The 11106-nt window shown below is 39.1% G+C and overlaps 1 protein-coding gene and 1 long non-coding RNA gene across 4 annotated transcripts in view; one reads left to right on the forward strand and one right to left on the reverse strand.

The window, feature by feature from the left end:
* bmp2k (BMP2 inducible kinase) overlaps nt 1–8020 on the forward strand; it is a 48435-nt gene extending 40415 nt beyond the window's left edge. For all 3 annotated transcript variants that reach the window (XM_042420444.1, XM_042420445.1, XM_042420446.1), the window contains one exon: nt 4883–8020. In XM_042420444.1, coding sequence (XP_042276378.1) covers nt 4883–6330 — 1448 coding nt within the window. In that variant the 3' untranslated portion in view covers nt 6331–8020. The remainder of the gene's footprint in view (nt 1–4882) is intronic.
* Nucleotides 8021–8082: 62 nt separating this feature from the next.
* On the reverse strand, nt 8083–10728 carry LOC121903439. The gene is made up of 2 exons (XR_006098048.1): nt 10492–10728; nt 8083–9689 (listed from the first exon to the last, which is right to left on the reverse strand). It is a non-coding gene; the product is annotated as an uncharacterized LOC121903439 (long non-coding RNA).
* Nucleotides 10729–11106: the final 378 nt, after the last annotated feature.

Below are 11106 nucleotides of genomic sequence, written 5' to 3' on the forward strand. Positions count from 1 at the left end.
TTGAACTGAAGGAAAAAGTTGAACCAGTCGGCAGGTAAATGATGGTTAAATCTACCCAGTGCTGACGTGTTGTTGACCAGCTTGTCAGTAGAACTAATGTCATGTTCACGTCCTGTGGGAGTTTCCGACTCTGTTATCGTTCATGTCAACACCGAAGTTGTAACTACGGGAGACGAACTCGGTGCTTAATGAAATGAATGTGCTTGATAAGGATCTATTGTTGAAGGTAATTCAACCCAAATTATATATTATATATTCTATATTGTCAATGCACAGTATTTTTAATTAACCCTCCCTCGACCAAACTTTCAATCCTACAACTGTCTAGTTGGATGACATGAACATTTACTGTTATTGATCCGTTATGATGTGAACACGGCATTAGTTGGCTGGTGGTTAAAGAAGTTTTCCTGCTGCCTGATGTACCTGATGTTAATCTGACACACTATAAATCAGCTTAATAGGAGTTTGAGGAGAACTGACACATTGGTTCTCTAAACCGCATCAATCCTTTTTAATTTGAAATCAACTGGCTGATGGCACGTTCGGTAGTGTAAATGTTAACGGTTGCGCTGAGAGGAATGCTTGATGAGAGCGTGCTGATGATACGATGACATTTTTTTGATTTTTTTTGTTGTTGTTGTTGTTTTTCTTATATAAATCCATACAATCCTAAAGGGCTGTATGTTTGTTAATCCTCACTATGCTGCTGTTGTTCCGCCTTTTAGTGCAGCAAGTGATAAGATGAACCCATCTTAAGTCATCCATGCAGACATGAATCATACGTTTTTTTTTCTTTGTACAAATGTATTAATGTACTTTTAGCTGAAGGTAAGTTTAAAGATAACTGTTAATGTCGCCTGATGCTTCTGTTCCACATTTCTGCTCATTTCACTGCCTGCTTTTATCGGGAATTTGTGGTTCAGGTTTTTTTTTGTTGGTTTTTTTTTGCTTTTATTTGCTTTTGTTTCTTTTCATTTTTCATTTTAGTAAGACAGCCATACTCAGAAACATCTTGTTCATGTGTATTGGTGGATGGATCTATAGTTTGGACAAGGCGAACCATCAAAGCCAAAAAAAAAAAAAAAAAAAGAAAAGTGAAAGGGACAACCAGAAGCCGTTAACTGGACTTTATTTTCTTTTTTTAAGTGCGAGGAAACGTTGAAAACAGCATCCCAGGATTTGCGGGATGAACGAGTAAACATAGACATTGAATATGTTGTTATATTATTGTTTCCACTTGCAAGTTTTCTGTGCTTTTTTTTTTCCCTCTTGTCACAAGGGTGTGGTTTCCCCCCTTTTTTTTGTCAGCTTTACATCCTGCTGAGGAGATTAGAAAGCCTCAGAACAGATCACTAAAACTTTGGGAACTTTTTTATTTTAATTTTAATTCATCTCATTAGAAGTGTTGTGGGGGGAAAAAAAATGTTACAACTCTTCATAAACAAGTTTTAGTTGTACTAGAAATCAGCAGCAGCTCCTGGTACCTCTCTCCTGCAGAAAGAATACAACCTATAGATCAATAAGTTGTCTTATACATATCTTGTTTTTTTTGCAACAGACTATGTAAAAGGTCCTGTATCATACTGTGAGTGTGAATGTATTTCTTTATAGAATGTTACTGATAAATAAAAAAAACATTTAAAAATCAAAATACACTTTTGATTCCTTTTTTTTTTTTAAATAGCTCTATTTTAAAGTATTTGGAAAGTTTTAGCGTCTTCTCCACCACTTTACACACACGAGCAAGATGTTCCTGTTGTTAACATGGCTGTCTTTATGTGAGCTGTCTGTTGTCCGATGAAAACGCCAACAAAGCGGTTTTTTCCAAAGCGGGGAAAGGTGACGCTCAAAACAAATGTCGGGTTCGTCCGAGACAAACAGGTGTATGAAACATTAAAAAAAAACATAAGCAGCTTAATCTCTGAGACGCATCAATGGTGGTAAAAACCTTACATTTATTCGTGTTTATCTGTGATCTTACATTGTCATTTTTCCTTCGTTTTATAGTGTTTCAGTCATTTACATAATTTACGTAACACATGGTGAGTTTAAGATGCCTCCATTCAGGTATAAGCATCAGAATGTCTTTTTAAGGTCTTAAAGGTCTTAAAACACCAGTGAATTTACATTGCAATATATATTTCAAATTAAAGTTGAAGCGATAAATAGTCTTATTTTGAAATAGAATTTAGCGATCGAACAATAATCAGTTAAACAAGCTGTTATTAGATGGAGTAAATATACAAAGACGAGAATCCTCCTCTCGTATCAATCTGAGAGGTTTCTACAGTGCTGTTAGAGTAAAATCATATAAATTTGATCAGTTTCTGATTTCCACAAGTGGAGGTCAGAGGTGGAGGGGGAAAAAAGGTAGAACGGTCTTTTCAAAATAAATCATTTAATGTATAAAATGTCAAAGGAAATTGTGAGAAAAATTCACAGATATCAAAGTTTCATCTTTAAATTTTTTTTGTCAGCAGTCTTACAGTAATTGGAGGATGTAAAATGCTAAAACTCTGAAACGATATATGAGAGGAAACCTTCAAGTCATAATGCAAATAATAGCAAAGTGGGCCCCTTGAAATATGTTTTTACAAAAATAGGATTGAAACAAGTCACATAAATAATTTACATTCTCATTTTGAATAATAATCAGATGAACAAGCTGTAAATATACACAACAACTTTTGTATAATTAACAGTAAGACAGTTGAAATTAAGAGTTCCTGCTGATAAAATATTATATTTACTTTGTAAACAGTCTCTGCTTTAAAAAAAAAAACAACTGATCCTCTGATTTAGTTCATTTTATAATATACAGAAAAGTGATCAGAGAAGTAGGACAATTTCAATATTTCTCTTCTTTATCAAACCTTCAGAAAAGATTGATAATGTTTTTACTTTGCTTATTGATACTTGAGTCTATTATCTATCTATTACTGGAGACCAAACAGGGAAGGAATCTGTAAAAAATTCACAAATGGTCTCAACCGTTTTAAGTTCAGTGTCGTCATTCTTTGATCATCTGACCTGACGTTATTCCTTCTCAAAGATACGAATCCTCTCAGTCAGAGTGGAAAAGACATTAACCTCAATCTGGAGTTTCTAAGTGATTTTCAGAATAAAACTAAAGCGGATTTCAAACAGACGCAGCAGTTTGTAGCCGCCTGTCTTTCATATAATTTGCATTTAGTGTGGATGTGATGAGAAGTGTTGATACTTTATTGAAAAGTTGCTTAATTGCTGCCCCATTTTGTAAAGAAGCAACATATAATTATTATTATTTCTGACTGATTGTTGAAATATATAAAATGTCTAAAATGTCAGACCAACATTTGCAGGTAATCGACCATATAATCACAATTTTATAATAATTAGACGACATAAAAGAGAAAAAACAGCAAGTTCTCACATTTGAGAAGCTGAAATGTTTTGTTTTTTTGACCTTCAGCTACAATATTTTATCATTTTACTGTGAACAAGACTTATTTTTTTATATAAAAAAATGAGCATCATTCATTTGTTTTCAGCAACCTTTGGCTTCAGAGTGACACCAGAGTCGTGTAAATGTCGGTTCTCTCCACATCATCTTCATCAAATCAGTCCGGAGGTTTGACCGCGTGAGAGCGGAGACGTCTCTAAGCTCCTGCTGCTGTCGGACAAGAGAACAATCACACGCACTTATTTGTATCTCTGAAAAGTCCAACACAGCGTGTAATCCTTCAGCTTCCCCCCCCCTTCCCCCCACCTCCCTCCCCCTTCAAAGGAACATCAACAAAACAAATTTGTGTGTTAGTTTGACATCTTCTCATCATGATTAGAGACGTCGTGTTGTTTTGCTGAGATCTCTTCACTCCGAGAGGTCGAGTGATTACAAGTTATAATCTGTGATTCAGACGGGTTGAAGCGAACAGATGCAGAGCACCTTGTGTTTCCTGCATTAATGTTTTATTCCAGAGAATATTTTTTTATTGCTGCCTTGTTTCATTTATTAACAACAAAGCTTTTGGCTTATCTGTCATCACGTCCTGCCAGTTTGGACGGTTGAAGACGTGGAGAAGCTTCCATTTTTGTGTTCACAGCAGGGGATCCTTTCTAATGTAGAGCTTCCACTAATAGGGAACAATAAATTGGCTCTTTGTGTATGGCACAATTTCTTTTCAATATAATTGGAGACTATCCACTTGCTAATTAGGCTAATTTTCTAAGTCGCCATTATGCAAATCTCTTGGAAATAAATTTACACAAGGCACACATTTTTTCATCAAATGCCAAATATGCGTAAGAATTTATAGAAACGTTGAAGTAAAGGGTGGGAACTGCAGAACAAAGCTTAATTTTTTTTTTTAAATCTGAAGAAGTGACTGAGAGCTTAAATCTTTTTCACCAGGAGAGATTTGACTTTAAAAGTAATTTATGAATCTTGAAAAGCTTTGGCTTCTTAATGTCTTCAGCCTTGTAAGCTCTGCTCTTCTTATTGCAGGGTCAGAGCAGAGAAGTCAGAGCAGCTTTTAGACCATATTGAGTTTTGTGATTCCCTTTCGCTGCTCCTTCTGCTTCGATATTGGACAAACTTGGGATTTGTATTTGTTGAAAAATGATGTCATGAAGGACTTGGGGGGGGGGGGGGGGGGGGGGGGGGGGGGGGGGGGATCCAGATATAAGCCAAGTAATCCTGATCCTAATGCCACGTATAAGAAGGCCAAGAGGTGTCGTTAGGAAATGAAAACTTCTGGCATCAAGAGTCTCCTGCTTTCACTCATCTCGTTATTTTAAAACTGATAAAACGTGAAAGAAACTGAGGTTGAAATGCAAATGATTGCAAACAAAGAACACTGGCAACCCCTTTAACTCTTATATCTTTGTCTTGTACCTGCAGGCGCCAACGTGATAACGGCCGAGCAGACCAACGAGGAAGTCTGCGTTCCCGCGCCTGTCTCGACCCCTGCGGCGGATCCGCAGCCGCCAGCGGCCAAGGAGCACAAAGCAGGCAGGAAGAGCAACTGCAGACCGGGCGAAGAGTCCGAGAGCGACTTCGAGTCCGACCCTCCTTCGCCCAAAAGCAGCGAGGATGAAGAACCGGAGGAGGACGAAGGCCTAAACAGCGAACACGGCGACGACACCGAGCCAGAGAATTTAGGGCAGAGGCCCCTGCTGATGGACTCCGAGGAAGAGGGCGAGGAAGACGAAGACAAGCACAGCTCTGATTCAGACTACGACCCCAACAGAGTTAAGACCCGCTCAAAGAAACCTGCGGGCGGTAAAGGAGCTGCTGCAGCTACAAGGAGGAGTCCTCGGGGGGACGCCGGCATGACTCTGATCACGCCTCCCGAGTCGCCCAGCAGAGCGAGAGCCGCTTCGGCTGTGGATGCTGTAGATGTTTTCGGTGCCGTTCCCTTCCTCGGAGGAGACTTGCCTGCCGGACCTTCGGAGAGCACGGACATCTTTGCCAAAGCGCCTTTCAGGCAAGTCAGCCAGGAGCAGCAAGCCACGGACGAGTTTGATGTTTTTACCAAAGCGCCGTTCAATCGGAACCTCTCCAAGTCAGGCAAGAGCGGCAGCGACGTTCCCATGGGCCAGACGCCGCCCATTTCCCCCGAGAGCATTGACATTTTTGGCTTCTCTCCCTTTCATCCGGGCCCCACCGATCCGCCTCCGACCACGTCTAGAAGCGCAGAAGATATCTTCCGGCCGTCTTTTGAGGAGTCGAGTCCTCAGCAGCAGAGGCTGAAGCAGCGCAGCCTCCAGAAGCTGTCGTCACGCCAGAGAAAAACCAAGCAAGAGGCGTCAGCCGGCAGCAGCAACGGCAAACGGCACCACGGTACGCCGACGGGAGGCCGCAAGACCAACAAGCCCACTTACCGCACGCCGGAGCGAGTCCGCAGACACAAGAAGGTCGGCCGCAGAGACTCGCAGAGCAGCAACGAGTTCCTAAGCACCTCTGACTCTAAAGAGAACATCAGTGTTGATATAACCATGTCTGAAGGGAAAGACAAAGGAGCCTCTCTGCCGGTAGACGAGGTTCTTTTAGACCCATTCGGCGCCAAACCTTTCCATCCTCCTGACGGCAGCCGTCACGGCCAGTATCAAGGTCTCACTGACAGCAAGGGCGACATGGGCACGGCCAACGGCAAGACCTGGAGTTCTCTTCACGGCGCTCTCGGAGAAAGCAAAGTCATGGATGATTTCGGGGCGGTGCCCTTCACAGAACTGGTCATCCACAGCGGACCTCAGCAGCTGCAGCACCACCAGCAGCAGCAGCCTCCGCCCTCGCAGCCGGTGGAGCTCGACCCGTTCGGAGCTGCACCTTTTCCCACGAAGCAGTAACTTTCCCTGCATCTTCCCACTCTGCCTGAGCTTTTTTTTTTTTGTTTTTGGTTTGGGAACATCTTCAATCATGTCATTGGATGACAAAACTAACAATGTCCTAACGCTTTTTTTTTTTTTTTTTTTTTTTTAATACATCTCTCAGTTTGAGTAACAAAAACCTAAATCCTGTGGAGTGCGAGTGATGTTTCCACATATCTTTCAGCTGTACCTGTTTGCTGAGAAGCCTTTTTATGCTGCATCTTTAACGCTTGTAAAGACGTTTGAACCGGAAAAAAAAAAAAACCCCACTCGAAAAATCTGTACTGTGATTATAAGCTTAATGTTTGACCGCTTGACTCGCTGCAAAAAGCTCTTTACGGCCTGCCTTCTGATCTACCGATATGTTGTTGTTTTTTTTAGCACCACGAAGCCTTACCTGAGCTTGGCGCTCTGCCTCGCTGCACAGTACCTCGGAAACCCTCGACACACACACACAAAACGGCTCGCGTTGCCCTTTTGGTGTCGTTGGAATCATTTGGGAGTTTTCCTTAACCACTTTTGTTTTATCCTTATTAGACCTATGCATACTTTCACAGTAGTCTTTACGCAGCTGAATGTGGCTGTGATTTGTGTTGCATTACACTTGGAAATACTAGAAGGGATTTATTGTACTTCCTTGAAAAAAGATGGATCTGTTATTTGGGGACAGGTTTAAATTTAGACTCTTAACTGTTTGTTTTTTTTTTTCAATTTTAGCAACTTGTATTTAAGTACAGTTATTTTTTTTTTAGCTGTTTCCACTCATTCTGTTAGAAATAAGGAAGAAATGAAACACAAAGCCACATTAGATCACTAGTCTAGGGTTTGTGTTGTTAAGATCTTTGACCCCCCCTCCCCCCTTATAGAAGCTTGCAAGCTCTACTGCTATTTTCTCAGCAACGGAAGTGCTTTCAACTGTAGATTTCATAACATTTACAGAAACATTTTACGCTTGAGAATAAATGGGGAATTACACCATCGGTTACAGGATGATAGGACCTGGTGGTATTCTATATATTTATTTATTATTGTTAACAAATCCCGTTTAAAAAAAAAAAAAAAAAAAAGACCAAAACCAACAACTTCTCTCAATACTTTCCCCCCACGCTGCCTGTGGCTTTATAATTTAAGAGAAAGTAATAAAGCAATTAGTTGGGGACTATTTTCAGTGGTGGATTAATCCACGTTTGGTGCTCGGGTGAGTATTTCTGGACACTATACTCGTAAGTGTTGGTTTTCATCTTTTAATGGGATTTTTTTTAGCAACAAAAATATGGAATATCACCCGACTTATTCCTTCTGGAGCTGGTTCCGCTGCCGCCGGATGAGGTGAATTGACGAGTTCATAAAGGGAAAAAAAACAAACAACCATTCGTCTCCATGAAAGCACTTTTCAGCGCTGACTTCTTCCATGAACTAGATCTCTGTGTGCATCTACATCGACGGCCTTAAGCACTGCATTTTACCTTCACGACCAACCATCGGCACATTCATGAGTTACACCTGCAGGTTGCTGTGTTTTCACCAGTGGAACCATTTGATACAACTACTTTCCATTCTTCTTCTTTTTTTTTTGTTTTGTTTTCTTTTTCCTTCTCCACAAGGGTAAATCTTATATTGTATTTATCATGCTATACTGCTGTTTGATGCAATAAAAAGATTCATCTCAGTGCACCGTGAAGTGGAATTTGAAACAAAGCACACTTAAAAAAAAAAACACTTTTAACAGTACAAGGTTAATTTTTCTTTATTTTAGCGTCAAGTTCAACAGTTTTTGATTGCTCAGGTATGAAAAGTCAGGATACAAAAATTTTCTGCTGCTACAAAATGAGTCTTAAGGCCAAATCGACACAGAAAGCTTATTGAAGAAAGACAAAAAATATGTTTTTTTTAGAGAAACTGTTACAAACTGTACAGAGCAAGTTTGCAAGTGAATAATTTAAATAATGAGACGTAGACATATTGAAATCTGAACACCAAAGAACATTCGTCTCGGTCTAAAAACTTAAAAACATTAAATACCACAGAAAACAAATGACATTCATTCCAAAATAAAACACCATTTAAACTGGAATCCTGCTGTAATTAAGTGATTACAATTAACATTTACTGTAAATTAAGACTCATGAAAGTACTGTAATATTTGTGAAAATGTTTATATTGTTGAAATTTTGAGCAGTTTGAAGATGGATGTGTTTCATTTTGGAACGAAGCCATTAAAATACAAAAAAAACAACAACGAACGACTTTTAACATTGCACATCACCCTAAATGAGCTTGAGAAAAAAAAAAAAAGTACTGTGAGTGTTTTACCTACAGCGGAGGATTCTCTCGTCAGTTCAGGCAGAAAAAAACAAAAAATCTAACACAGTTGTAGCTATGGTGACGATGAGAGTAAAAACCACTAAAATCATCAGAATCTACAGCAGATAACAGGAGAGAAAAGTTGCAGTTAAAATATAAACTGCGATACATGTCGATTTAAAACAAAAAACAACTTAAATCAGTGCCTGAATTTTAAAAAACCAAACTGTGTCCCAATTTCAAACTAATTTTAACTGTTTGCAGAGCATATTTGTGCTTTTAAAAAACGACAAGGACATATTTTACTGTAAAAATGCATCAAATATGAGCACAGTGATGACGGGTTTTATCGTCCTTTAAATAAAGAAGCTGTTAGAACATTGTGGATGGTGACGCTACGTCTCTAGAGACAAAAACAATACAAAATTGTACGTAATAAATAAAATAAGCACTCTATTTAATAGGCAGGAGCTTTTTTTTTCCCCAAACACTGACATTAATCTCTACTTGCTTTGTACAATTTTCTGTTGGTTTATAATCAAAATTTATGTAGAAAAACACTTTTCAGTTGCCTATAAATATCTATTAGTATACAAGAAACAAACGTACTTTCTCTATTAGCTGCTGTCGACGTGAGTACATGGTGTAGACGTCAGCGTTGGTTTAAAATATGGAATTGGGACACAGTTTAAAAAAAAGGTCTAAAAGTCTCACTAGCAGCCTCTAGAGGCCGAGCTGCTCCATAACACCCAGATGCAGACCTCTATATTCACTTGTGGGGGCTAGAAAATAAAAATAAAAACAAAGATGTGAGCTTTAAATAATACTGTAGTTTCATCTGGCAGGTTATCAGGGATTCAGCACAGTTTGTCTTTAATAAACTGCTGCTTAAACATCGCAGTGGTGAACGCTGAGACTCAGCTCTGATATTAAAGTCAGTTTGTGAGAGGCGGTGCAGACCGGCGCGAGAGAACATTTAACATCTGGAGCATCAGGTTTCTCTCACATTTACAGTTCATGAGTCTTTGTAGTACCTGTGTTTTGAAGTAAGTAGAACATTTAACATTTAAAAACCCATCTGTTCGTCTCGCTCGACAGTCACAAACATCAATTCACAGAAGGACAAAAACAACAAACTGATGAAGATAAAAGTGAAGCGCTTCGTTCAGCAGCAGCGGCTCTGAGTCTTTGGTTGTTTTTTTCTATCTAAACATGTTGAAAGCTGCTGTCTTCATTAAGAAGAGACTCACAGTTTTACCAACAAGGCAGCTACAAATTAATTAAGAAATAAAAAGAAATCTATTAGAAATGACTCAGATCGCATCAAACTGATTGACTGACTAACATCCACCCAAACTTTTAATGTAACAGCGCATAAATTGTGAAATTTAACACCTAAAACGTTTAATTTTCCCTTTTTTAAAAGGACATTTAATTTAATTCCAGCCTAAAGGGTAATTGTTTTTTAAAAACATCATTTTAATGATCATAAACTATGAAATCAAAATAAGATTATTTTGGAGAATTCCCCTCAGATTAAAAAACAACAAACATTTTAAAATAATAAGTGATAAGAGTTGGAAAGTTTACATAATTGAACAAGAGCTACATGAACAGGCACTTACAGAAATATGTGGGATCTCTTCTAAAAAAGAAAAATGCTACATGACTTAACTTGCCGACCCTGATCATGTCTGTTTTTAAAGTTTTTAAGTTATTTTGGACTCAGTGCAGTTGCCTCAAATACTGGAGATTTTTGTCGTTTGACTGCCGTGTTTCAGTGTTTTGTCGGTGACGATCATTTAAAATGTGTTTCACCCTCCTGTGATGGTTTACCTGCACTCACTCAGAGGTCCTGCTTTATCTCAAATATACACTTGACACTGTCGCATCACATCCTGGAGGTCGCAGGTTTGATTCCCATCCTGATGTGTTGGTTTGTCTGGTTTCCTCCCACATCACGGAGACTTTCAGGTCAGGTGGACTGAAGACGCTTGCAGGTGAGAACGTGTCTGTGGTCGCCCCGTGATGGACCGCTGTCTCCCCAGTCTTCCACCTGTGCATGCTGGGATATGCTGCACAACAGAGAAAACACAACAAATCAATCAATAGTTGAAATGATGATAATATCAGGGTCTTTAGCTGCTAGATGTTGCACTTTCTTCATTAGCTTGTTGCTAAGTTTGTCAGCTTTTTGGTGATGGACAGAAATTAACAATTAACTGAAAAAACGCTGCAGAGTAAGTGGATGGTTTTCTGTAGGTTCACCACTAGGATCAACACTTTGCACACACATGTAGTCATTTAATCTATTTTTAATATGAAAATACTGATTAATGCAACTCTAAAGACACAAGATGGTCACTTGAATTTCCTTGAAAACCGTCTTTGATGATAATGACAGGAGTCTAGTAGTTCACATGAAAGCTGATCAATAAAGTCATCACTGAT

This window comes from Thunnus maccoyii, chromosome 9, assembly GCF_910596095.1.
Source record: "Thunnus maccoyii chromosome 9, fThuMac1.1, whole genome shotgun sequence".
NCBI classification, from domain to species: Eukaryota; Metazoa; Chordata; class Actinopteri; order Scombriformes; family Scombridae; genus Thunnus; species Thunnus maccoyii.